Genomic DNA, 26,490 nt, shown 5'->3' with positions numbered 1-26,490 from the left:
AGGTCAGGAGTTCGAGACCAGCCTGACAAACATGGTGAAACCCTGTCTCTACAAAAACATAAAATTAACTGGGCGTGGTGTTGCATGCTTGTAATCCCAGCGATTGGGGAGGTTGAGGCAGGAGAATCGCTTGAACCTGGGAGGCAGAGGTTGCAGTGAGCCGAGATCACACCATTTTGCACTCCAGCCTGGACAATAAGAGTGAAACTCTGTCTCAAAATAATAATAATAATAGTAATAATAATAATAGCATTCTATTAACTGTTTAGTCTTCTAGAACTTGCACTGTAATGCCACAGCCCATCAGGTTGTTGCACTCAACTGTGCTTCATCCATTTTCCAAATAATGTAATATGTCATTGTGTGAAATTACCATGGGACATGGTTTCAACATCCACAAAATGATTAACTTGATGCTCTCTGAGGCGCCTTTTAGATATGAAACTCTAGGACCCTCTGCACCATCTTAACCCAAGAGTTTGCTTGATGGGGAGTGGGAAGAATAATGCAAGTTCCATCTCCAATATCTCCCCTCCCCTCCACAGGGTTTTGAAGGCCCCACCTGCAGCCACAGGGCCCCTTCCTGCGGCCTCCATCACTGCCACCACGGAGGCTTGTGTCTGCCCTCCCCTAAGCCAGGCTTCCCACCGCGCTGCGCCTGCCTCAATGGCTATGGGGGTCCTGACTGCCTGACCCCACCAGCTCCTAAAGGCTGTGGCCCTCCCTCCCCATGCCTATACAATGGCAGCTGCTCAGAGACCACGGGCTTGGGGGGCCAAGGCTTTCGATGCTCCTGCCCTCACAGCTCTCCAGGGCCCCGGTGTCAGAAGCCCGGAGCCAAGGGGTGTGAGGGCAGAAGTGGAGATGGGGCCTGCGATGCTGGCTGCAGTGGCCCAGGAGGAAATTGGGATGGAGGGGACTGCTCTCTGGGAGTCCCAGACCCCTGGAAGGGCTGCCCCTCCCACTCTCGGTGCTGGCTTCTCTTCCGGGACGGGCAGTGCCACCCACAGTGTGACTCTGAAGAGTGTCTGTTTGATGGCTACGACTGTGAGACCCCTCCAGCCTGCACGTGAGCCTGAAACCCACTGGAGCCAGGGAAGGAGAGGGGTGGGTGAGAGGAGGAGGAAGGATGTAGATGGCTCTGAGTTACAGTGTGGCCACAGCCTCGGGCTCCAGGGAGTTTCCACCCTAATAACTATCACTAAATAAGGGTCGAAGACTCTGGACTCCAACCTAGGGTAATGGGGTGGCATCAATATTTAATGTGGGGCGTGGCCTTTGGGCTCCTCCCTGAGAGTTGTGGGAACTCAGGCCTCAAGCCTCCCTCCCTAAGCTTTGCTGCCATGGAGTATCTCCCCTAGCAGTCAGCACCTCACAGAGGGAAAAGGGCCTTGGACTCTCCTTCAGAAACAGAGAGCTCGGGAGGGTACAGAGAGCGGACAGTCTAGGGAGACAGGGGTGTTAGCAGACATTGGGGTGTCTGGACTACCATCCAGGACTTGACTAAGCTCATTGCTCCACAGCTGCCCTCACTTAGCAACCAAAGCCCTGGAGGGCACAAAATATGGGGAATTCTCTCTAGGGTGAAGAGAAGAGTCAGGTTTTAGGGAGGTCCTGAGTCCCCCTCTCCTCACCCCACAGTCCAGCCTATGACCAGTACTGCCACGATCACTTCCACAACGAGCACTGTGAGAAAGGCTGCAACACTGCAGAGTGTGGCTGGGATGGAGGTGACTGCAGGCATGAAGATGGGGACCCAGAGTGGGGGCCCTCCCTGGCCCTGCTGGTGGTACTGAGCCCCCCAGCCCTAGACCAGCAGCTGTTTGCCCTGGCCCGGGTGTTGTCCCTGACTCTGAGGGTGGGACTCTGGGTAAGGAAGGATCGTGACGGCAGGGACATGGTGTACCCCTATCCTGGGGCCCGGGCTGAAGAAAAGCTAGGAGGAACTCGGGACCCCTCCTATCAGGAGAGATCAGCCCCTCAAACGCAGCCCCTGGGCAAGGAGACCGACTCCCTCGGTGCTGGGTAAGAAGCTAGGTGGAGGGAAGGGCCAGACACCAGTTTTTTTAAGAGGGCAGAGGGAGGGAAGGGAGCCAAGGACCAACACAGAGGTCTCTGAGGTGCCTCCCCTACAGGTTTGTGGTGGTAATGGGTGTGGATTTGTCCCGCTGTGGCCCTGACCACCCGGCATCCCGCTGTCCCTGGGACCCTGGGCTTCTACTCCGCTTCCTTGCTGCGATGGCTGCAGTGGGAGCCCTGGAGCCCCTGCTGCCTGGACCACTGCTGGCTGTCCACCCTCATGCAGGCACTGGTAGGTGACCCCTTGCCACTTTCTCTGACCTCTGTTCCCAGGCCAGCTCTCATGCTAGCAACAGGCAATGGAGGCTGAATCAAACAGGACAACTGAGACTGAAAATATTCTTTGTGGGGACTTACTTTCCCTAACCCTGCTTTCTCTGACTGAATCTCCCACTGGCCCATTTGTTCTACAGTCTCCTTCCTTATTTCCCTAAGCACATTATCCTAACCTCTGTCACAGCCCTCCAACAAAGGGATGGTTTATCTTCTCTACCAGACTGCGAATATCTAATCGTCTTTGTATCAGACAACTCAGTATATGAAAGAAAAGTAGGCCGGGCGCAGTGGCTCACGCCTGTAATCCAAGCACTTTGGGAGACCGAGGCAGGCGGATCATGAGGTCAGGAGATCGAGACCATCCTGACTAATGCAGTGAAACCCCGTCTCTACTAAAACTAAAAAAAATTAGCTGGGTGTGGTTGGGGGGCGCCTGTAGTCCCAGCTAGTCGGGAGGCTGAGGCAGGAGAAGGGCGTGAACCTGGGAGGTGGAGCTTGCAGTGAGCCGAGATCGCGCCACTGCACTCCATCCAGCCTGGGCGACAGAGTGAGAGTCCATCTCAAAAAAAAAAAAAAGAAGAATTGCTATATCATACTCACTCTGTGCCTTACTCCAAGCATTTCACATTGTTACCTCATTTAATCCTCCCCAACAACCCCATGAGGCACATACTGCTGGTTGAGTACCCCTCATCTGAAATACTTAGGAACAGAAGTGTTTCAGATTTCGGATTTTTTTTTTTTTTGAGGCGGAGTCTCGCTCTGTCGCCCGGGCTGGAGTGCAGTGGCCGGATCTCAGCTCACTGCAAGCTCTGCCTCCCGGGTTTATGCCATTCTCCTGCCTCAGCCTCCCGAGTAGCTGGGACTACAGGCGCGCGCCACCTCGCCTGGCTAGTTTTTTGTATTTTTTAGTAGAGACGGGGGTTTCACCATGTTAGCCAGGATGGTCTCGATCTCCTGACCTCGTGATCCGCCCGTCTCGGCCTCCCAAGGTGCTTGGATTACAGGCTTGAGCCACCGCGCCCGGCCTCAACCTGTTTTTTTATGCGTTTGTTTTCTGAGACAGAATCTCACTCTGTCACCCAGACTAGAGTACAGTGACACCATCTTGGCTCACTGCAACCTCTGCCTCTCGGATTTAAGCAATTCTCTTGCCTCAGACTCCCGAGTAGCTGGAATTACAATGGCATGCCACCACGCCCTAATTTTTTTTTGGTTTTTGGTTTTTGTGTTTTGTTTTGTTTTGTTTTGAGACAGAGTCTCGCCTTGTCACCCAGGCTGGCGTGCAGTGGCGCGATCTCGGCTCACTGCAAGCTCCACTTCCCAGGTTCGCGCCATTCTCCTGCCTCAGCCTCCCAAGTAGCTGGGACTACAGGCGCCCGCCACCACACCCAGCTAATTTTTTGTATTTTTAGTAGAGATGGGGTTTCACCACATTAAACAGGATGGTCTCGATCTCCTGACCTCGTGATCCACCCGCCTCAGCCTCCCAAAGCGCTGAGATTACAGGCATGAGCCACCACACTTGGCCGCTAAATTTTGTATTTTTAGTAGAGAGAGGGTTTTGCCATGTTGGCCAGGCTGGTCTCAAACTCCTGGCCTCATATGATCCACCTGCCTCAGCCTCCCAAAGCGCCGGGATTACAGGCATGAGCCACTGTGCCCAACCTCAACCTATATTATCATCCCCATTTCGCAGATAAAAAAACCAAGGCAAAGACAGGCTACTTGTCCAAATGTCTCCCAATAGTAATCAGTCTCACCAGGAGTGGCCTCTCTTTGTGACTCTGTCTCTCCCACCAGCACCCCCTGCCAACCAGCTTCCCTGGCCTGTGCTGTGCTCCCCAGTGGCTGGGGTGATTCTCCTGGCCCTAGGGGCTCTTCTCGTCCTCCAGCTTATCCGGCGTCGACGCCGAGAGCATGGAGCTCTCTGGCTGCCCCCTGGTTTCACTCGACGGCCTAGGACTCAGTCAGCTCCCCACCGACGCCGGCCCCCACTGGGCGAGGACAGCATTGGTCTCAAGTGAGAATGAGGAGAAACCCAGGCTCAGGAAGGGGAGTCTCTCCTATGGTGATATTTACAATCAGAAAAGATAAGAAATACTATTGCAGAAGTCAAAAAGATAGGGGAAGGAGAGAGGGGTGGGAAGCCTACTGGAAATCTTGGAGACCCTGATGGTCATAACTCCATGTAACCTCTACCCACCCATTTCCTTCCAGGGCACTGAAGCCAGAGGCAGAAGTTGATGAGGACGGAGTTGTGATGTGCTCAGGCCCTGAGGAGGGAGAGGAGGTGGGCCAGGTGAAAGGGCTGGGGCAAGTATGGTCTGGAGGTGATGGAAGGGATGAAAGGGCAAATCAGCCTTCACTGATCCTTGCTCTTACCCAAAGGCTGAAGAAACAGGCCCACCCTCCAAGTGCCAGTTCTGGTCTCTGAGTGGTGGCTGTGGGGAGCTCCCTCAGGCTGCCATGCTAACTCCTCCCCAGGAATCCGAGATGGAAGCCCCTGACCTGGACACCCGTGGACCTGGTATGTGAGTCAACCCAGACCAAGGAAAAAAAAAAAAGTCCTTAGACCCTATTAGAATAAGAGAGTCCTTTAATATCAGAACTAGAGGAACTAATTTTAGACTAGTGCCTTAGAAAAATGATTCTCAAAGTGTGGTCCTCAGACAGCAGAATCAGCATCACCTGGGAATTTGTTAGAAATGCAAATTGTTGGGCTCCACTACAGAGCTACTGACTCAGGAATTGAAGATGTTAGGCAATCTGTTTTAATAAGCCCTTCAGGTGAATCTGATCCAGACTCGTTTGAGAAAACCACTGCCCTGGAATGTCAGAGAATTAAGCTGCAGGTTCCTTTTACAGAGGAAGAAACTGAAGTCAGAGAAAAGTAGAAAAGTCACTTGACTAAAGCCACACAGAACCGGAACTTAGCTTCCCAGCACCTCAGGTTTTGATTCTCTCTGAGCTTACATGTTGTCCCTCCCCTCTTGTTGTGTCATTTAGATTGACCCATTACTCATGTCTTACCAACAGATGGGGTGACACCCCTGATGTCCGCAGTTTGCTGTGGGGAAGTAGAGTCCAGGACCTTCCAAGGGGCATGGCTGGGATGTCCTGAGCCCTGGGAACCTCTGCTGGATGGAGGGGCCTGTCCCCAGGCTCACACCGTGGGCACTGGGGAGACCCCCCTGCACCTGGCTGCCCGATTCTCCCGGCCAACCGCTGCCCGCCGCCTCCTTGAGGCTGGAGCCAACCCCAACCAGCCAGACCGGGCAGGGCGCACACCCCTTCATGCTGCTGTGGCTGCCGATGCTCGCGAGGTCTGCCAGGTTGGCACACACTGAGGTCCCTACAGGGAATGGGGCGACCTTACAAGTAAAGCTGGACAGAAGCATCCCCTAGTTTGACAAACAGGAAATTGGTGTGATTGAGAACCTGACAGGGAAACTGTGGAGGATGGCTGAATATGGATTGCGAGTGGGGTTAAAAGTGTAAGGAACTTGAGATGGCAGTCCAGGGTACCCCAGGGGTCACTGGCCCTCTGTCTCCTCAGCTTCTGCTCCGTAGCAGACAAACTGCAGTGGACGCTCGCACAGAGGACGGGACCACACCCTTGATGCTGGCTGCCAGACTGGCGGTGGAAGACCTGGTTGAAGAACTGATTGCAGCCCAAGCAGACGTGGGGGCCAAGATAAATGGGGTATGTAGAGGAAGGGGTGATGTGTGCTATAGAGAAGTTGAGCAGATGGGGTGGGAGATAGAGTGCAAAATATAGGTGCAGCGGAGGGGCATTCCCTCTCATCCTGCTGTTACGGCTGTCAATCTGCGATGCGGTGGAAATACTGGCCGTGTGAGTTTCCCCTCCAACTTCCACCGTCACCACCACACTGGCCCTCTGCTCCAGCTTACTGGGGAACTGGCATGGAAGAGAGTGTCTGTGGAAAGGGGGCGGGACCTCGTGGGGGGAGACGGTCTCCCAGTCTCACCGACCCCAGAACAATGTCCCATTGTCCCTCCCGCGCACTGGAGACGTCACCAAGGCAACACTTCCTGCAGGCCGGTGGTCTCCTGGGCAACGCTTCCCGCCTTTGAGGGACCAAGCTGCCCAAATAGCCCTTCCCCCAAGGGCAGAACCCGTGGGAAACCGGAACCCAGGCGTCTGGCCCCCAACAGCGGTAACCACCTCCCACGTCGTCCCCTAGGGAAAACTGCGCTGCACTGGGCTGCTGCCGTGAACAACGCCCGAGCCGCCCGCTCGCTTCTCCAGGCCGGAGCCGATAAAGACGCCCAGGACAGCAGGGTTAGATGGGACAGAGGGCTTCCCACAAAACAGTCGGGCGCAGGAGAAATGGAAAGTGCGGTAACCCGCAAGCCTGAGGGGAGAGGGGCCAGTGGTCCCGTAAGTGAAGGTAGAAAGGCCCAGTCCTGTGGGCGTGGCCTGCCCTGATATCGCTCCTGGCTCTTTCCTCCTGTGCAGGAGCAGACGCCGCTGTTCCTGGCGGCACGGGAAGGAGCGGTGGAAGTAGCCCAGCTGCTGCTGGGGCTGGGGGCAGCCCGAGAGCTGCGGGACCAGGCTGGGCTGGCGCCCGCGGACGTCGCTCGCCAACGTAACCACTGGGATCTGCTGACGCTGCTGGAAGGGGCGGGGCCACTAGAGGCCCGTCACAAAACCACGCCGGGCCGCGAGTCCGGGCCCTTCCCGCGCGCACGGACGACGTCTGTAAGCGTGCCCCCGCATGGGGGCGGGGCTCTGCCGCGCTGCCGGACGCTGTCAGCCGGAGCAGGCCCTCGTGGGGGCGGAGCTTGTCGGCAGGCTCGGACTTGGTCCGTAGACTTGGCTGCGCGGGGGGGCGGGGCCTATTCTCATTGCCGGAGCTTCTCGGGAGGAGGAGCAGGAGGAGGCCCGCCCCCTCGCGGCCGTAGGTTTTCTGCAGGCATGCGCGGGCCTCGGCCCAACCCTGCGATAATGCGAGGAAGATACGGAGTGGCTGCCGGGCGCGGAGGCAGGGGCCCAACGGATGACTGGCCCTGTGATTGGGTGGCCCTGGGAGCTTGCGGTCCTGCCTCTAACATTCCAAATCCGCCTTCTTGCCTTACTCCGTCCCCGGAGCGGGGATCCCCTCAACTTGACTGGGGTCCCCCAGCCCACCAAGAAATGCCCATAAACCAAGGAGGAGAGGGCAAAAAATAGGAGAATACATGGTAGGAAGGAATTCCAAAAATGATTACCCCATTAAAAGGCAGGCTGGAAGGCCTTCCTGGTTTTAAGATGGAGCCCCAAAAATGAAGGGTTGTGAGTTTAGTTTCTCTCCTAAAATGAATGTATGCCCACCAGAGCAGGCATCTTCCACATGGAGAATCTGCAGCTCTGGAAAGAGGGTTTACGATGCTAGGATGAGGCAGGCCCAGTCCTCCTCCAGAAAATAAGACAGGCCACAGGAGGGCAGAGTGGAGTGGAAATACCCCTAAATTGGAACCAAGCTGCAGGCATATGGGATGTAAGATGTTCTTTCCTATATATGGTTTCCAAAGGGAGCTCCCTTCATCCATTGTCCCCACTGCCCACAAATGGCTGACAAATATTTATTGGACACCAACTATGTGCCAGGCACTGTGTAGATGCTGAAAAGTGGCCAAGGGCCACCCCAGCTGATGACTCCTTGCATTCCCTCCCCTCACAACAAAGAAACTCCACTGCGGGGATGAAGCGCTTCTTCTAGCCACTGCTATCACTATTTAAGAACCCTAAATCTGTCACCCATAATAAAGCTGATTTGAAGTGTTACCTTTTTTTGGAGGAGTTGGGGAGAAGAATGGGAAAAAAGATGGGAGTGACTGCATAGTGTCAGCATTTTGTGCTTTCGGCTCAGCATTTGCATTGAATGGAGGATGTAAGTATAGTTTAAAAGCAAGAATAAGTATATTTGGGGGCGCTGTGATAATTTAGGGTATTATCTGAAAGCAAGAGTCTAGTAGCCAAGGGAGAACCCACACACACACTAGGTCAGGGGTCCCCAACCCCTGGGCCGCAGACTGGTACTGGTCCATGGCCTCTTAGGAGCTGGGCCACACAGCAGGAGGTGAGCAAGCATTACTGCCCAAGCTCCACCTCCTGTCAGATAAGCATAAGCATTAGATTCTTATAGGAGCTCGAACCCTATTGTGAACTGCGCATGCAAGGGATCTGAGTTTCTTACTTCTTATGAGAATCTAATGCCTAATGATCTGGGGTGGAACAGTTTCATCCTGAAACCAGCCCCCTATCCCCACTGACTATGGAATAATTGTCTTCCATGAAACTCTTCCCTGGTGCCAAAAAGGTAGGAGACCACTGCACTAGATGATGCACACACTTTGTCCCTCATCCTAGGGCTTTTCGTTATGGCCACTTAGGAGATTCCTAAGGCCACAAGTCAAGTAGATGGAGAGAGTGTCTTAAAGAAACTGTCCACCTTGCAGCAACATGTTGCTAGGTTTGAAACATGGAGTCATGAGGCATTTTGAAAGCCAATAATATCTACAGTTTATTGAGTATCCACTATGCATCAAGTGCTTTATTACATTTAATACATCAACTCTATGAAGTAGGTGCTATTAAAACCCTATTTCACTCTTTCAGAAATTGAGGCACAGAGATCTGCCCAAGATTGCAAGGGAATAAGTGGCAGGACCAGATCTCTTCTTCATCACATTTCACATTCCAAATCACTCAGCTATAAACTCCCTAACATGACAGGCTGCCATTTAGAGGTACCAAATGGTTGTCTGCCCTGCTCCTTCCTTGATGCCAACCATCCTGATTAGCATTGATCAAAGACCAAGCCAGAGAGGTAGTCCTCTCCCTTTTCAATTTCATTTCATTTCTTTTTCTGAAACAGGGTCTTGCTCTGTTGCCCAAGCTGGAGTGCAGTGGCACAAATGGCTCACTGCAGCCACAACCTCCTGGGCTCAAGCAGTCTTCCCACCTCAGCCTCTCATTTTTCCATATCTACATCTCTCATACCCAAAACAGGTTTTCCCCTGCCCCTTGTCTGCACTAAACTATAAGTTTCCAAAATGAACCCTTCCTGTACTCTCACATTTGGTACACATCTTGTCTCCTGAATAGAGTGTATATTTTATTTTACTTTATTTTATTTTATTTTATTTTTATTTTGGAGACGGAGTCTCGCTCTGTCACCCAGGCCGGAGTGCAGTGGCACAATCTTGGCTTACTGCAACCTCCGCCTCCCGGGTTCAAGCAATTCTCCTGCCTCAACCTCCTGAGTAGCTGGGATTACAGGCGCATGTGGCCACGCTCGGCTAATTTTTTGTATTTTAGTAGAGATGGAGTTTCGCCATGTTGCCCAGGCTGGTCTCGAACTCCTGAGCTCAGGCAATCCACCCCCATGGGCCTCCCAAAGTGCTAGGATTACAAGTGTGAGCCACAGTGGCCGGCCATCTCCTGAATAGACTATAAATACCTGGGGGTCAGGGATTATTCAATACATATATATTGAATACTTACTACGTGTTGGACCCAGTGCTAGGGTTTTATGTATATATTTGAGAGCTCCACAACCCTAGGTCTGAATCCTCTACTTCCCACTGGAACCATGCCCCCTCCCAGACCCAGTAAGAAGAGGGAAGATCGGGAAGGCCAAATCCTACAGCAGGGTCTATCTCAGGGAGGGAAGGGACCTGGTTGGGGGGAGGGGGATTCTGAGGAGTGAAACCACTTCCTGTGTAGCTAGTTCCTGTGTTGACAGAGCAGAAGAGGAGGTGGGGTGGAGGGAGCAGAGTCAGGGATTAGGGGGCTACTGAGGCTCTGGAGATGAGACCGCCAGGAGTCCTTCCCCACTATCAGCCCCCTCCACTCCTGCAGCTGGAGGAGTTTTTCCCAGTCTTTGTGCTCCCCTGGGGTGAGAGAGACTGAACAAGCTGTTTGGGTGGGAAAAGAGAATGGAGGAAGTTGACAGGGATGGGCGGGGCCCGTGGGGGGGCTGACCAGGAACCCAGCTTCCTGCTCAGTACCCAGGCATCCAGCCCCCAGCTCACCCCCACCCCTTCCAGCCCCCACTCCCCTCAGGAACCCAAGGTTCCGGCCCTCCTCCCAAATCCCAGCCACCCCTCCCCCACCAGTTTCTCCCCTCCAGGGGATGGAGGCTGAGAGACCCCAGGAAGAAGAGGATGGTGAGCAGGTGAGCTGGGCACGGGGTTGGGGAGGCTGACACTGGGAAAGAAGGGAGGTGAGAGGATCTGGGGCAGAAATGTAGGGACAGAGGGGCCTTGAAAGGCTGGGGCAAACTGAGGCAGGAACAGAGACAGAGAGGAAACAGGCCACTGACCTAGCCCCTGTCCACTCCACCCACTTCAACCACCACTGCTTGACTGGAATGGACATATTTTGGCATCAGGGCCCCCCTCAGGATGAGCAAGGCTGGCCCCCTCCAAACTCCACCACTCGGCCTTGGCGATCTGCTCCTCCGTCCCCTCCTCCTCCAGGGACCCGCCACACAGGTACCCCTACCCACCCAGGGAGAGCCCTGACCCTGGTGCCCACGTCCTGATCCCATTACCAAGGCCCAGTCCATTGTGGGCCCTCTCCCCCACCTCCTCCAGACTCCCCTTGGGATTACCCATTGCGCCCCCTCTCCTCTGATCCAAAGTCCCTAATCACATCACCCTGTCCACACTCCCCCACGGCTCCTGTCTGCCAACCTCTCTGGGTCTCTGAGCCCTCCACACCCCTCTCCCCAGCACTGGGACCCCGCTCGGCCTCCCTGCTCTCCCTGCAGACTGAGCTCCTTCTGGACCTGGTGGCTGAAGCCCAGTCCCGCCGCCTAGAGGAGCAGAGGGCCACCTTCTTCACCCCACAAAACCCCCCAAGCGTAGCCCCTGCCCCACTCCGTCCTCTTGAGGACAGAGAACAGCTTTACAGCACCATCCTCAGTCACCAGGTAAGACATCCCCCCAGGAGGCAAACCTAGGCCTCCTGGTCTCTTGGCCCTGTTCTCTTTTGGGTTCTACTCCTGTTTCTCCCTAGGCACCCCATCGCCTTCACAGGTTTCCTATATGCCTCCCCATACCAACCCTTGATCCTCTCAAGAACCTCCTCCCCTCAGACCCTTACCAAAGCTCTTCCTCTGCCTCCACTCCTCCAGTGCCAGCGGATGGAAGCCCAGCGGTCAGAGCCTCCCCTCCCTCCAGGTGGGCAGGAGCTCCTGGAGTTGCTGCTGAGAGTTCAGGGTGGGGGTCGAATGGAGGAGCAAAGGTCCCGGCCCCCCACACACACCTGCTGAGACTTGAGCCCCCAGCCAGCCCTTCCTCGCCCCTGGTCTGAAAGCTGGGCAGCCTATTACATGCCCTCAACTCTTGCTTGGCGGGGGTAACAGAGACTGAAAGACGCAGCGCAAATCTCAATATTCATCGCCCACATCACCTTCCCTGGGAACTGGACCGGGTGAAAGGCCTCAAACTCTGGGAACAGGCGAGGTGGAACGGGGATTTAACTCCCCCCGCACAGGTCCATGGGAGCTTGAGGCAGTAAGGGGGATCCCAGGCACCCATCTCAAGGAGTGGCTGGGAGTCTTTTCCCTAACTTGTGGGGACACCACCAATTGTCGAGCTACTAGGCACTAGGGTCTGAGGGCTCAGGCCTCCTCCTGAGAGGTTATAACCTGAGAGACAGCTCTACCCTTCCTCCCAGTAAGAAGGGAAGGTGGGTGGGCACCTGAGAGATTAAGATTATTCTCCCAGTCCCACTATCAGCACCCCCCATCCCTGAGACTGAGGGGTTTACAGGCTGTGAATGGACCTTCAGCCCTGCCCACCCTCCCTCCCCACTGCTGCTGAGTCTGTCTGATGTTTTGGTTGTGTGAATAAATGTAATACCCCTCTGGACTGAAGACTGGTGTCTGGGGGACCAGGGCGGGGTGAAGGGTAGGAAGGTGAGGCCAGAGGCCGCCTCTCTCCCCAGTCTGGCCAGAGGCCAGCTCCCCTCCCTGGCTGGTTAATTACTGGCTCATTAAGCAGCGGCTGGAGACCTCCCTAATTATCTCCCCCAGCCCCCCTCTCCTGGTTTTAATTAAGTAGAACAGGGAGGGGAGTCATTAGAACAAGAAATATGAACTGAGCTGTCGGTGAACCCAGGCATTCCAGCGGCGTGAGTCCACATCGCCTAGATCCCTGATTCAGGACCCAGGTGGCAGACCCCCACAGCCGCCAACACGCCCCCACTCCCAGGCCGCGGAAGTCCAGCCGGGGGCTTTCCCATATTTTTCAGATGGCCCGTCTCCTCCCCTCATCCCCTCTTCCCTCTCCCCTCCTCCACTCGGTCTCAGTTCCTCTGTTTCTGTGTCTCTCTCTCCGCCCCCAGCTCCTCCCTGTTCCTCCTCTCTCCTCCCCTCCTCTTCCTCCCCGGCTCCCCTCCCCCAGCCTCCCTCCCTCGCTCCCCCCCTTCTCCCTCCTCCCTCCTCCCTCTCTCTCACACACACCCCCGCTTGGGCCTCCTCTCTCTCTCCGGCTCCATTTTCTCCGCCGCCGGGGGCCGGGGTCTCCTGTGGGGGGCCCAGCCGGTACCCCAGGTCTCCCTTCAGTGCCGGGGTGAACCCCCGGGGAGCCGGGAGCCGGGGGCAGACGGGCGGGGGTTGGGGCGGAGGGAGCAGCGGCCCCAGCGAGTTTGGGGGGAGAAGTAACCAGGCGGGGGGAGGGGCGGAGCAGGGAGGGGGCCTCAGGGCCCCCCCCCCAGCTATGGACGAGCGGCTACTGGGGCCGCCCCCTCCAGGCGGGGGCCGGGGGGGCCTGGGATTGGTGGGTGGGGAGCCTGGGGGCCCTGGCGAGCCTCCCGGTGGCGGAGACCCCGGTGGGGGTAGCGGGGGGGTCCCGGGAGGCCGAGGGAAGCAAGACATCGGGGACATTCTGCAGCAGATAATGACCATCACCGACCAGAGCCTGGACGAGGCCCAGGCCAAGTGAGTGCCCCCACCCCGGGACCCCACACAGACCCAGCAAACCCCGTTCACATGCTCTGAATCTTCTGGGAGCCCCCCCAACTCCAGGGCCCTCTTCCAGGATCGAACAGCTCTCTTCTCTCATTCCTGGGAGCCCCTAGAAAAGTGATCTCTCTCAAACCTCCCTTCACCCCCAGGCCCTGAAACCTTTACAGAGGGAACCCCAGGTGGCCCCGCTCCCCACTCCTAACCTTTTGCTGACCCCCACACTCCCCTGGAACAGCCCCATCTCCGGGAGCCCCCTCTGGCTCCCAGACTCAGAAACTGTTCTTGGGCTATGTTATTTTCTCCCCTAACTCTCCACCCAGCCCCTTCATTCTGTCCAAATGTGGAGACCTCCACACCCTCTCCAGAGCCCCTAAAGCTCCTCTCCACGGCTCAGCCAGACACTAGGTGCATCAAAGCCTCCCACCTGCTCAGCCCCAGGACCCCTTCACACACACTACACTGATGTCCCCAGTTAGCTCGGCACCCCCAGCCCTGCTCTGCCACCTCAAACTCCAGCTCTTCTCAACCCCAGCCTCTGTCTCTCTACCTCTGAAACCTACCAAGTCACTTTCCTTTCTCCATCCACTCCCAAATTCCTCCTCATACTTTTCTAGACCATCTCCCAAAGCCCCCGGCCTTTAGCCTGCTGTCTGCATCTTCCCTGTGTCACCCTGAAGCCGAGCAGCTTCCCCATGCTCTGGGAGCTGATCTTTTCCCAAGAACTCCCCTCCCCAACTCCATTCCACCCCCAATCCACTTCCTCCCTCTGCAGATTGACCCTCTTCCCTCCTTGTTCTCAGGCCCCCTGCTCTGTTTCTCTAGCTCCTCAACTTTTCTCTTTCCCCACTCCCACTCCTCCCAAGGAAACACGCCCTAAACTGCCACCGAATGAAGCCTGCTCTCTTTAGCGTCCTGTGTGAAATCAAGGAGAAAACCGGTATGTGGGCCCTCCTCTGGTTGCTCAACTCTGGGGACAGAACCCTGTTCATTATAGGGCTAGAGTGTGACAGCTTGGGGGCCTGAGGAAAGTGAGGAGTCAGGGGTACTGGGGAAGGAACCAAAGCCTGAGAACTTGGCTCTCCAGGAAGCACCAGGAGGACTGACCACTGGGTATGGGGGCCCTGGGTCCTTAAGTCCTCTTGCCTGCATGCTAGGCCTCAGCATTCGGAGCTCCCAGGAGGAGGAGCCGGTGGACCCACAGCTGATGCGCTTGGACAACATGCTTCTGGCAGAGGGTGTGGCTGGGCCGGAGAAAGGGGGCGGCTCAGCAGCAGCAGCTGCAGCTGCTGCAGCCTCTGGGGGCGGCGTGTCCCCTGACAACTCCATCGAACACTCAGACTATCGCAGCAAACTTGCCCAGATCCGTCACATATACCACTCGGAGCTGGAGAAGTATGAGCAGGTAAGGAGAGGAGGGTGGAGGGAAGAGCTCTTACAGGGGAATCCCATGGCCAAAGGGCTCCTTCTCAGCAGCCCACTGGCCCCCACTACAGGCATGTAATGAGTTCACGACCCATGTCATGAACCTGCTGAGGGAGCAGAGCCGCACCAGGCCCGTGGCCCCCAAAGAGATGGAACGCATGGTGAGCATCATCCATCGAAAGTTCAGCGCCATCCAGATGCAGCTCAAGCAGAGCACCTGCGAGGCTGTCATGATCCTGCGTTCCCGTTTCCTGGATGCCAGGTGGGCCCAGGGACCCAAGCTGGCCCCCAGCACTGGGCTCCTTCCCATTCCTCTCCAAGACCCTGAGCTGCCATGCTGCACAATGTGGTACTCCATGACAATGGTGACTCTGGGGTCATGCCATGTGACAGCCCTGCCAGGACACCAACATCCTCCTCACCGATCTTCTCCCTTCTCTGTAGACGAAAGCGCCGTAACTTCAGCAAACAGGCCACTGAGGTCCTTAATGAGTATTTCTACTCCCACCTGAGTAACCCATATCCTAGTGAGGAGGCCAAGGAGGAGCTTGCCAAGAAGTGTGGCATCACCGTGTCTCAGGTATTATGGAGGTTTCGGGAGGAGTTGTCAGGCAAAATGCACGCATCTCAGCTAGGTGCAGTGGTGTGTTCCTATAATCCCAGCTACTAAGGAAGCTGAAGTGGGAGGATCACTTGAGTTGGAGACCAGCCTGGGCAACAGCATAGTGACACCAGAAGAAAAAAAAATGCTCTCACTCACATCTTACTCAGTGAAGGACTTCAGAGGCAAATGTTTCTACCCTACCCTCCTTTCTGCCCCACAGGTCTCCAACTGGTTTGGCAACAAGAGGATTCGCTATAAGAAAAACATCGGAAAGTTCCAAGAGGAGGCAAACATCTATGCTGTCAAGACCGCCGTGTCAGTCACCCAGGGGGGCCACAGTCGCACCAGCTCCCCGACACCCCCTTCCTCTGCAGGTGGATCCCACTGTCACCCCGGCTGACTGTTTTGCACACTTCCTGCTTTTGTTCCCACTTCCTACGTAGGCAAGATCATAGCAGAGAGTGGGCCTTTTGGGGTGACAGGGACCAAGCTGAGATAGGCTGGAGATGTCAGGGGACAGACGCCACTCCAGTGAACTTACTTCTGCCTTTCTTCCCACGGGTGGCCATGGGAGGCTAAGGAACAGCCTGCTCTTTCTGTGTGTTGGAATGTTGTTTTGTGGATAATTGGAGTATAGTAGCACGTCCCCACAAGAGCTGAGAGTTGTGGTTCATCCCCTTTCTACCATCACAGGCTCTATTACACTCTTCCCTCTCTACCCCCCACAAGGCTCTGGCGGCTCTTTCAATCTCTCAGGATCTGGAGACATGTTTCTGGGGATGCCTGGGCTCAACGGAGATTCCTATTCTGCTTCCCAGGTCAGATGCCTATCTCCTCTCGAGTAGGGCTTTCCCCAACTCCATTTCCCCTACTTTAGGATACAAGACCTCTTTCCTCTGAGGCTTCTCTTCACTGTCATACCTTCCTCTGCTGCCTGCAGGTGGAATCACTCCGACACTCGATGGGGCCAGGGGGCTATGGGGATAACCTCGGGGGAGGCCAGATGTACAGCCCACGGGAAATGAGGGTGAGTGGATCCCGAAGCCCCTCCCCGTCCAGTTCTCACAGGACAGAGGGGCATTTTCCCTAGTAGTGTTGTGCCCACACAGGATTCCCAGGGCCTTGTCTGTTTTCTATACTCTGTCTTTCTCTTCTTCCAGGCAAATGGCAGCTGGCAGGAGGCTGTGACCCCCTCTTCAGTGACATCCCCAACGGAGGGACCAGGGAGTGTTCACTCTGACACCTCCAACTGATCTTGCCCCTCAGGGTCACAGAGGTGGGGGCTCTCACAAGGCGACTCTTGAAGAGGACACAGGCTTCCAGAGGACAAACCCCAAATACAGGAGAAGCACAAGACAGAGAAGGGCCAATGGGGTCATCCCTCTCTAACTAGACTCTCTGTGCTGGGGGTGCTAATTACATGGCAGGAAAAATGGGGCCTCTAAGGGGAGTGTGGGGTCTGTCTCCCCCTTTTTTCCATCTTTTTTCTCTCTCGCTTTCTTTCTTACACAGAAACATACATATACCTAGAAACCTATCTCTCAGACCCCTTTTTCTCCTCTTTCCCTCTCCCACACCTCACACACACATACTCCCACTTGCAACTATTCTGTTTCTCTCTCTGGGCTCCCCCACTTTCCCTTCCCCACCCCACTTATATGCTCTGGAATCTGTGGAGACGCCAGCCCTGCCCAACCAGAGATGCCAAAAATGGGGACATGACTTCTGGACAGAGGACATGGGCCACGCCCCCATGCATCCCCACCCCCGCCCCTCCAGACGGCTTACTTACCTCATACGCAGCTCATCTTAAACCAATAGAATCGCTCGGTGGACGAGAGTGTCTGACTCAGATATCTACCTCGGAGGGAGTTTCTGCTACTTTAGGGAATTATTATTGACTGGGCTTTGGGGTTGAACTTTTTTTTTTTTTAAAGAAAGAAAAAGAAACCCTGGGATCCATCTGTTTTTTGTTGTTGTTTTTGTTGGTGGTGGTGGTTCTTAATTTTTAATTTAGTTTGGGGAAGTAGCTTTTTTTTTATAAATACGTTGATTTCTTGTCTTTTTTTTTTTTTAATTTCTTACTTTCCCATATTAGGGGTGATAGCCAAAGGGGTCCTGGTAAGAGAAGGGGGGGACAAACAGAACTGGTAAAGAGGCCCCCCGTGGCTCCAGGCCTGTCCATCAGGAAGTAAATTTTACAGGGCACCAAGCTTTGCCCCCTAAAATCACTTACGTGTTCTTTGCTCATGCAGGCAGGTTTCTGCCGCATTTGGTGTGGAGGCAGTGAAGGGCTTGCCCTGCTGGCCTCTCATCCCCCTTCTTCCCACAACCCTTGGGCAGGGCTGGACTCAGTAATTTTGAGGAAATCGAAGATGCCATCTTCCCCTGTGAGTGACTTGTCTTTAATTTTTTAGAAAACTACTATTTGAAAATTGGAGGGGGAAGAATGGGAAGGGAGTTATTGCCAAATATGTTAAATATGGGTTGGGGTGCTTGTATATGTATCTTCCTCAATTTCCCCAGAAATGAGGTAGCTTTTTGTCACATCAAAATCAAGTGGTAGGGAGAGGGAGGAGGTTGCAAAAAGCCAGGTGTGGGGGAAAAGTAAAATCAACACTGTCCCATCCTCAGCCCTAAACCCTACCATCTGATCCCCTCAGACATTCTCAGGATTTTGCAAGACTGTCAGAGTGGGGAACCCTCCCATTAAAGATCCAGGCAGGACTGGGGACAGGTTGGAAATGTGATGGGTGGGGGGGTGGGAGGCATGGGCTGGGGGCAGTTCCCTCCTCACTTGTAAACTTGTGTAGTTTCACAGAAAAAAAACAAAATGCAGTTTTAAATAAAGAAATTTCTTTTTTTCCTGGGTTTAGTTGAGAATTTTTTTCAAAAAACGAGAAACCCCAGAAAAAAAAAAATGATTTTCTTTCACGAAGCTCCAAACAGGTTTCTCTCCTGTCCCCCAGCCTTGCCTTCACGATGCAGTCCCAATTGCACCCTTGCAAACAACAGTCTGGCCTGAACCCTATTGATGCAACCTTGCCCAGTCAACATGGGGCTCCAGTGGGTCACCAGGCAGCCCTGATGGACCGATGGAATAAATAGGATAGGGGGCTCTGAGGGAATGAGACCCTAGAGGGTACACTCCCCATCCCCCAGGGAAGTGACTGTGCCCAGAGGCTGGTAGTGCCCAGGGGTGGGGTGATAATTATTTCTCTAGTACCTGAAGGACTCTTGTCCCAAAGGCATGAATTCCTAGCATTCCCTGTGACAAGATGACTGAAAGATGGGGGCTGGAGAGAGGGTACAGGCCCCACCTAGGGCGGAGGCCACAGCACGAGAGGGGCAGACAGAGCCACGAGCCTGGAAGGAAGCAGGATGGCAGCCGGAGCAGCGGTTGGAGCCTGGGTGCTGGTCCTCAGTCTGTGGGGTGAGCCACTCCCCCCACCCCACTGACCCTTCCTGCAGAAAGCACTTGAACCCCATACCCCAATTGCCCTAGAACTTTTCCCAGAACCCAGGGAACTGCTTTTCAAGGTCCCTCATGCACCCTGTCCAAATTTTGTTAGCCCTCATTCCCTTCCTGCCCCTCTACCACGGTGCTGTCTCCCAGGGGCAGTAGTAGGTGCTCAAAACATCACAGCCCGGATCGGTGAGCCACTGGTGCTGAAGTGTAAGGGGGCCCCCAAGAAACCACCCCAGCAGCTGGAATGGAAACTGGTAAGTGGGGCTCCTGTTGCAGCCTCCCAACTTCCAGGGAGACCAGCAATGATTCGGATCCCTGTCACTCTGCCTCACAGTACTTTCCCAAAGGCCTTGCACTGTTTAGGCCCCGCTTCTCTGCTTCTAGAACACAGGCCGGACAGAAGCTTGGAAGGTCCTGTCTCCCCAGGGAGGCCCCTGGGAAAGCGTGGCTCGTGTCCTTCCCAATGGCTCCCTCTTCCTTCCGGCTGTCGGGATCCAGGATGAGGGGATTTTCCGGTGCCAGGCAATGAACAGGAATGGAAAGGAAACCAAGTCCAACTACCGAGTCCGTGTCTACCGTAAGAATTCCAGGGCCCTCTCCAAGGCCCCCTTTCTTATCTCAGAAAAAGCCTTCAACCCCAGCCTTGGCCCATGAGGGCCTCTGACTTCCACTGGCCGCATTTCCACACACAGAGTTTGAGAACCTTCACAATTACAGCCTCTGACTGGATTTTTCCTCCTTCAGAGATTCCCAGGAAGCCAGAAATTATAGATTCTGCCTCTGAACTCACGGCTGGTGTTCCCAATAAGGTAGTGAAAGAAAGCAGAAGTAGAAAATGGTCCTGTGAACAGGAGGCGAGTGTGTGTGGGTGTGTGGCATCTCCCATTTTCAAAGGATTCTGAGGTCACCACTCTTTCCCCAGGTGGGGACATGTGTGTCAGAGGGAAGCTACCCTGCAGGGACTCTTAGCTGGCACTTGGATGGGAAGCCCCTGTTGCCTAATGAAAAGGGTGAGTCCGAAGGTGCCCCCCAAGCTGTCTTCTCCCTGATCTCACTCCCACACCCACCCTGGGATAATTTGTCTTATCCTCCCACCATAGGAGTATCTGTGAAGGAAGAGACCAGGAGACACCCTGAGACAGGGCTCTTCACACTGCAATCGGAGCTAATGGTGACCCCAGCCCGGGGAGGAAATCCCCATCCCACCTTCTCCTGTAGCTTCAGCCCAGGCCTTCCCCGACGCCGGGCCTTGCACACAGCCCCTATCCAGCCCCGTGTCTGGGGTGAGCAGAGGTGGGGAGGGCCCCAAGCTCATGTGAGTGTATTCTGGAAGTCTGACCCTTAGGGAAAGAGGGAGTCAAGCCCATGGCCACTGGGATCACTCACAAGTGTAACTCTCCACCTCATAACCCTTCCAACTCCCAGAGCCTGTGCCTCTGGAGGAGGTCCAGTTGGTGGTACAGCCAGAAGGTGGAGCAGTAGCTCCTGGTGGAACCGTAACCCTGACCTGTGAAGTCCCTGGCCAGCCCTCTCCTCAAATCCACTGGATGAAGGATGTGAGTGACCTGGAGAGAGGGGCTGGGAGGTAGGGTGAACCATAACTAGCAACAGGGAGGGCAGAGGGATAACAAGGGAAAGGCAGGCTAGGAGCTGAGGAGGAAGAGAGGGTATTTGAAGATGTGGAGACAAAAAGACAAGAGTTTTGAAATAGTCTCCTCTCCCCTTCCCCCACCAGGGTGTGCCCTTACCCCTTTCCCCCAGCCCTGTGCTGATCCTCCCTGAGATAGGGCCTCAGGACCAGGGAACCTACAGGTGTGTGGCCACCCATCCCAGCCACGGGTCCCAGGAAAGCCGTGCTGTCAGCATCAGCATCATCGGTGAGACCTCTCCCCAAGCCCTACAGACCCTGGGGCTAGGGTGCAGGACAGCACAGGCTCTAATTTCCTGCCCCATTCTGGCCTTATCCCCAAGAGCCACCCCACCTCTCCCTCCGTGCACCCACACCCAGACCTCCCCTGCCCCACCCAAATTCTGCCAAGAGAGCAGCCAAGCCTCTCCTTCTTCCCTCTGAACTAAAAAAAGGGAAAGACGGCTGGGCGCAGTGGCTCACGCCTGTAATCCCAACACTTTGGGAGGCTGAGGCCAGTGGATCACCTGAGGTTGGGAGTTCGAGACCAGTCTGACCAACATGGAGGAAACCCATTTCTACTAAAAATACAAAATTAGCCAGTCACAGTGGCACACGCCTGTAATCCCAGCTACTTGGGAGGCTGAGACAGGAAAATCACTTGAACCCGGGAGGCATAAGTTGCAGTGAGCCGAGATCCTGCCATTGCATGCCAGCCTGGGCAACAAGAGCGAAACTCCATCTCAAAAAAAAAAAAAAGGGAAAGACTCCACTGGAGCTCCCACTAAATAACCCTCTCTCAACCCAAAGTCTTCCTTTCTGACTGGATCCAACTTTGTCTTCCAGAACCAGGCGAGGAGGGGCCAACTGCAGGTGAGGGGTTCGCTAAAGTCAGGGAAGCAGAAGATAGCCCCCAACACATGTGGCTGCGGGGATGGTCAACAAGAAAGGAATGGTGAGTGGTGGGGGCTGTGCTCTCAATTTTCCCTATCTCCCTACAGGCTCTGTGGGAGGATCAGGGCCAGGAACTCTAGCCCTGGCCCTGGGGATCCTGGGAGGCCTGGGGACAGCCGCCCTGCTCATTGGGGTCATCTTGTGGCAAAGGCGGCGACGCCAAGGAGAGGAGAGGTGAGTGGAGAAAGCCAGACTCCTCAGACCTAGGGCTTCCAGGCAGCAAGTGAAGAGGGGTGGGGGGTGGAACGACAATGTGCAGCATTCTCTGCAATCTTCCTCCTCAGGAAGGCCCCAGAAAACCAGGAGGAAGAGGAGGAGCGTGCAGAGCTGAATCAGTCAGAGGAACCTGAGGCAGGCGAGAGTGGTACTGGAGGGCCTTGAGGGGCCCACAGACAGATCCCATCCATCAGCTCCCTTTTCTTTTTCCCTTAAACTGTTCTGGCCCCAGACCAACTCTCTCCTGTATAACCCCACCTTGCCAAACTTTCTTCTACAACCAGAGCCCCCCACAATGATGAGTAAACACCTGACACATCTTGCTCTTGTGTGTCTATGTATATGTGTGTGAAACACAACCTCACCCCTACACCTTGAGGGCCCTGAAGGAAAGGGACTCACCCCCACACTTCCCTACACTGTACCAAACATCTATTCAAGTTGGGGAGAAGATGCTTCTGTCAAGAGAGGGAGGGAGGGAGGGAGGGAGGAAGGTAGGGGGCAAACTTGGGAAGACATCCCATCAATACATTTCACCTTTTTTATTGAATTTGTATTAAAGGAGGTAGTGAGGGGGAGGAAGCACTTAAGAGTCAGAACCCATATTAGACTCTGGGGAGTGAAAAATTAAATTAAATCAATAAGATGGGGAGTGGGCGAAGAGTCAGAGGGAGCTTTGCCCCCCTTTCAAGATTAAATCAAGAAATCAGGGAAAGCAAAGACTTAGGAGAGAAGAAAGACATTCTCTCAATCCATCCTCCTTCCCCAGGGCAGAGAATTATATTGTTACTGAGTGAGCCTCTGAGCAGAAGGCTGTCCCATCTATGCACGGACTTCACTCGTCCTCCCCAAGCTTTCCTGGAGAAGGTCCAGGGCTGGCCTTAGCCAACAGAAATAGAGAGGTCAAGGGGGTCCATGAGTAAGGAAGGGTCAGCAGGGACCCCCAATACTGATTCTCCTCTGGCTGGAGGTGGGCAGGAAAGAGACATAGCTCAAATACTGAGCAGCCAAAAAAAGAAGAAGATGGCGAGAAACAGGAAGAGGGAATCCTGCCAGCTGGAGGCCGGGTGACCCTGTCCCAGATCCACACCTGTGGGAGAGAGGAAAGCTGTGGAAGCATATGCTTCTAGGCTGGGAGGGAGCCCAAGGGGATTCACAGGGCTCCCTGATGGGAGCTGAATGTGACTCTTACCTGTACCCCGGCGGAAAGGCTCATGGGCATTGAAGACGGTGGTGAAAAAGCCAAAGGGAAAAGCACCAACACCAAATGAGAAGTGGAAGCCCCCGGTATCACCAAATGGCTGGAATCCCTAGGGAGGCAGAAAAAGTCAGATGGGAAGCCAGCAAACCTGTCAAGAAAGGGACACAACTGGACAGGAAGACTCACCCCTCTGCTCTCTGGAGCTGGTCTCTGGCCCTGGGGGCGGGGTGGAGTTTTTAATCTGAGAAGAGGAGAGAGAAAGTTTTTTTTTTTTTTTTTTGAGACGGAGTCTCGCTCTGCCACCCAGGCTGGAGTGCAATGGCGGATCTCAGCTCACTGCAAGCTCCGCCTCCCGGTTTACGCCATTCTCCTGCCTCAGCCTCCCGAGTAGCTGGGACTATAGGCGCCCGCTACCTCGCCCGGCTAGTTTTTTTGTATTCTTTTAGTAGAGACGAGGTTCACCGTGTTAGCCAGGATGGTCTCGATCTCCTGACCTCGTGATCCGCCCGTCTCGGCCTCCCAAAGTGCTGGGATTACAGGCTTGAGCCACCGCGCCCGGCGAGAGAGAAAGTTAACAGGGAATTTTCTCCTGTCATCTTCCACACCGTTTTCCAAGGGCAGAAGCCTTCAATCTTCCCTGAGCAACACCTCCAGTCTCTCACCTGGGATCCTGGGGCTTTTGGCTCCCTCGCCCATAAAGCGGGACAACCTTCTCTCTGCTGATCCCAGCTTTACATACGGGACACTCTTGCCGCTCTGGCCTTGTCTCCAGCCACTGGGGAGAAAAAAAGTGGTTTCCAGTATACCAGAGGGTCTTCCAGCTCCTCAGACCTCCCCATTTCCCTCTTCATCTCCCGAGTACGCACCTGATGAAGACATGGCCAACTGGAAGGGGGAGAAAAAAAAAGTCAAACTAGCTACAGAAAAGAGAGACACAGACCCCAGACTGCACAGAATCCCCTCTCACCCCGCTTCCCAGGCAACCTGCTGTTGCTTTTCAGATTTTCTGCAGCCTCTACCATACCAGCCAACTTGGCCTTCCTGCTTGTCTGATCTTCCAACACCTAAAGCTCTGTCCATCCTCAACATACTCAACCCTCTCCTTTCTCCTCTCCCCAACAAACACGTACAAATTTTCGTGCCCTCTCTTTTCTGCCTTTCAAGTTAATTTCTAATTCCCTTTAGCCACCTCTTTCCGGGTTTCCGCTTTTCAACCCCAACCCCATCACTCCAAACCAAACCCCTTTACTAGCACATTCCCCCATTACCCCTTTTCCTCACTTTCAAGCTCAATAATGTCTCTGTCTTTACGACCCTTTAACCTTTCAAGTCTGCCTCTCCACAGTGCCTTCGTACCAGCCCCCTCCCAGATCTCATCTGAATGTGATCCGTATTTCCTGGTTCTCCACAACTCAATTGATGCGTGCCTCCCCTTAACCTTTGTGTCTCATCTGTTTCCACCTGCACAGCTAAGACCCCTCGCTTCTCTGGGGTAAGGTGGCTCGGGTCTCACATTGTCCCGCCACTCCCCGTCCCACCTCCTTTTCTCAGCACATCACATGCTCCCGCTCCTGGTTCCTAAGACCTTTCTTTCCACAGATCTCGACCATAGAGACGTTATACTCCCACCCACACATACCAGCAAAGTCGTATGTCTCCTGCCGGGCCTCACCTATGGGAACGTGCCCTCCGATTATCTGTATGACTGTATGATTATTCGCTCCTAGCCTCCCCAGTATATAAGCGAGACCCACCGCCTTCCGCCCCTCTCCTCGATTCTCACCAGTACAGGTGGCCACACACACTGACCACAGCTTCCCGAGCAGTCTCCAAACATATATTACATTCGAAGGTCGCGCCTGCCCCGCCCCGCTCGCGATTTGGCCCTTCGGGGCCCCCGTCCTCCTCCTCCGCTGCTGCCATGGCCGGTTTTGTTTCGCCCCACGTACCCTTCAGTCCCCCCAAATACACATACACACGCCCCAACAAACCAGAAACCACCTCCTGCCCACGATCGTTGGGCAGGCGTCAAGGTTTCCTAATCACTATTGGTCTGAATGCCTGCCAATCACAAAGAATTCAAAAGAAAGGATTGGTCCAAAGGGTAGGGGCGGGAAAAGGTTAGTGCGGTCCTGCCTTCGCACAATGGCTATTGGCTGATACGGTCTAAGTCAATGTGCAATGCCAAGGGATTGGTAGTAACTCGCTACACCCTGTCGCCTGGCCACGGAGGGCTTTATTCGTCTGAGTAGTTGTCAGTCCTAACCAAAGCCAGAAGCAATTTGCTCGGGACTACCTATAGACCTCGCCCACTATAAGCCCCTTTCTTTCCTTCGCTTCCTCTTTCTGAGAATGTCCGGATTGCTATTGGACTTTGGAGCGTATGGCTCCAAAGCAACTCATTGGCTAGAACTTGACGGAAAATGGTGGTTGGGTAAAACGCGCCTGCGCAGCACGCGGCGGGACGGGGATGGGCCAATCGCGTGAGGGTTGAACTTTGTGTTGTTCCACCTCTTCACCCCTACCTTGTCGCTATGGTGACTGCTCTACAATTGGCGAGGCTTGCACTTCAAAGCCCTCGGCTCGCTTCATCCGGGTCCTTCAGCTGTGGACTTTCTGCTGATTGGGCCTTTTTCTTTTCCCCTGATTGGCCCACATCGGGAAAGACGACAAAGAGCTAGGGAAAGAGGGAAAACACTAGGGTCGCAGGGTTCAAAATGGCTCCAACCTCCTTTGGTGACGTAGAGAGCGGAACGTGGGTCTGCCCCTCCCTTTTAGTTAAGGGAGCAGAACTGGGATTAGCCCGACGTTTGGATAGTGCGAACATCGATCTGCGGAGCTGGTGTTAACTCCTTCGGCTGGACGACTCAGCCCTTCCCACTTTAGGTGATTTACAGAGCAAAACTGAACTAAAGGCCCACTCCTTTCTTAAGGCTGTACACAGAGTAGAACAGGATTGACTTAAACTCCGTTTTAAACCTTCAGAGCAGAAAAGCTCTGGGATCACCCTCTTTGTGAGTGGTGCAGAAGGGGCAAGGCCCGCCCCTTTTAAGGAGACCCGCCCTTTCCTCCTTATAATTTGCCCATAGAAATAGGGTCTTCTTCCAGGGTTGGACCCCGGGGAGTTTGGGCCTTTCCTACAATCACTGACCCTCACTGTGACCAAAGGAGCAGAACTAGGTAACAGTCTTCCCACTACCAATCCTCTTCCCGAGGGCATGTACACTCATGCAGGGTAAAGGTGTGGCTAGAGGCGGGACCTTGATAAAAGATCCCATGTGACTCAAAAGTAAGGAAAGATGAGAAGTTAGCAGTTGTGTAAAGAAGGACTTGGGGCAGATGAGGATTCAGGAAACTGGAGGTTTAAGATGTTGAGAGAGAAAGGTGGAAATGAAGGAGAGTGAAGTGATGGAATGATCCTAGTACAGAGATAATGGGAGTGGAGGAAGAGAAGAGGGGGTGGAAAACTAGATACATGGCTACCGAATTAAGGAGGCACCCTCATTCCAGAGGAATCGGCATTCTTCCTCACTTTTTCTTTTTCTAGAAAGCACCCCTGGCCGGGCGCGGTGGCTCAAGCCTGTAATCCCAGCACTTTGGGAGGCCGAGACGGGCGGATCACGAGGTCAGGAGTTTGAGACCACCCTGGCTAACACG

General features: G+C 54.5%; 5 protein-coding genes across 9 annotated transcripts in view; 4 read left to right on the top strand and 1 right to left on the bottom strand.

Moving 5' to 3' along the window:
- NOTCH4 (notch receptor 4) overlaps positions 1-8,146 on the top strand; it is a 29,744-nt gene extending 21,598 nt beyond the window's left edge. The window contains 11 exon segments of the mRNA XM_033216725.1: positions 546-1,069; positions 1,642-2,025; positions 2,136-2,311; positions 4,159-4,378; positions 4,576-4,657; positions 4,747-4,885; positions 5,395-5,690; positions 5,915-6,047; positions 6,050-6,061; positions 6,564-6,661; positions 6,839-8,146. Of these exon segments, the coding sequence (XP_033072616.1) occupies positions 546-1,069; positions 1,642-2,025; positions 2,136-2,311; positions 4,159-4,378; positions 4,576-4,657; positions 4,747-4,885; positions 5,395-5,690; positions 5,915-6,047; positions 6,050-6,061; positions 6,564-6,661; positions 6,839-7,552 (2,778 nt within the window). The 3' untranslated portion in view covers positions 7,553-8,146.
- Positions 8,147-10,097: 1,951 nt separating this feature from the next.
- Positions 10,098-12,243, top strand: GPSM3 (G protein signaling modulator 3). Of its 2 annotated transcripts, none has more exons than XM_033216724.1 (4): positions 10,098-10,541; positions 10,758-10,860; positions 11,139-11,300; positions 11,505-12,243. In XM_033216724.1, exons 1-4 carry the CDS (start codon positions 10,531-10,533, stop codon positions 11,640-11,642), a joined length of 414 nt encoding a protein of 137 aa, XP_033072615.1. In that variant the 5' UTR covers positions 10,098-10,530; the 3' UTR covers positions 11,643-12,243. The 2 variants fall into 2 exon arrangements, with proteins under 2 accessions (XP_033072615.1, XP_033072614.1); XM_033216723.1 differs by having other exon boundaries at positions 10,101-10,541; positions 11,101-11,300.
- Positions 12,244-12,800: 557 nt separating this feature from the next.
- On the top strand, positions 12,801-18,230 carry PBX2 (PBX homeobox 2). The gene is made up of 9 exons (XM_033216709.1): positions 12,801-13,313; positions 14,204-14,277; positions 14,495-14,742; positions 14,834-15,024; positions 15,207-15,342; positions 15,587-15,740; positions 16,096-16,184; positions 16,307-16,393; positions 16,527-18,230. The coding sequence occupies exons 1-9, from the start codon at positions 13,093-13,095 to the stop codon at positions 16,617-16,619; spliced, it is 1,293 nt and encodes a 430-aa protein (XP_033072600.1). The 5' UTR covers positions 12,801-13,092; the 3' UTR covers positions 16,620-18,230.
- Positions 18,231-21,955, top strand: AGER (advanced glycosylation end-product specific receptor). Of its 4 annotated transcripts, XM_033216705.1 has the most exons (11): positions 18,231-18,799; positions 18,983-19,089; positions 19,220-19,412; positions 19,580-19,644; positions 19,758-19,845; positions 19,936-20,118; positions 20,261-20,391; positions 20,571-20,712; positions 21,309-21,335; positions 21,464-21,590; positions 21,701-21,955. In XM_033216705.1, exons 1-11 carry the CDS (start codon positions 18,748-18,750, stop codon positions 21,795-21,797), a joined length of 1,212 nt encoding a protein of 403 aa, XP_033072596.1. In that variant the 5' UTR covers positions 18,231-18,747; the 3' UTR covers positions 21,798-21,955. The 4 variants fall into 4 exon arrangements, with proteins under 4 accessions (XP_033072596.1, XP_033072597.1, XP_033072598.1 ...); XM_033216706.1 differs by lacking the exon at positions 21,309-21,335; XM_033216707.1 differs by lacking the exon at positions 21,464-21,590 and having other exon boundaries at positions 21,309-21,417.
- Positions 21,956-22,159: 204 nt separating this feature from the next.
- Positions 22,160-24,878, bottom strand: RNF5 (ring finger protein 5). The gene is made up of 6 exons (XM_033216722.1): positions 24,617-24,878; positions 23,700-23,718; positions 23,496-23,608; positions 23,020-23,074; positions 22,825-22,942; positions 22,160-22,722 (listed from the first exon to the last, which is right to left on the bottom strand). Exons 1-6 carry the CDS (start codon positions 24,754-24,756, stop codon positions 22,625-22,627), a joined length of 543 nt encoding a protein of 180 aa, XP_033072613.1. The 5' UTR covers positions 24,757-24,878; the 3' UTR covers positions 22,160-22,624.
- Positions 24,879-26,490: the final 1,612 nt, after the last annotated feature.

This window comes from Trachypithecus francoisi, unplaced genomic scaffold, assembly GCF_009764315.1.
Source record: "Trachypithecus francoisi isolate TF-2019V2 unplaced genomic scaffold, Tfra_2.0 Lachesis_group10, whole genome shotgun sequence".
In the NCBI taxonomy this organism is placed as follows: Eukaryota; Metazoa; Chordata; class Mammalia; order Primates; family Cercopithecidae; genus Trachypithecus; species Trachypithecus francoisi.
Note: the sequence above shows the minus strand (reverse complement) of the source record. Positions and strands in the feature narration are given on the sequence as shown.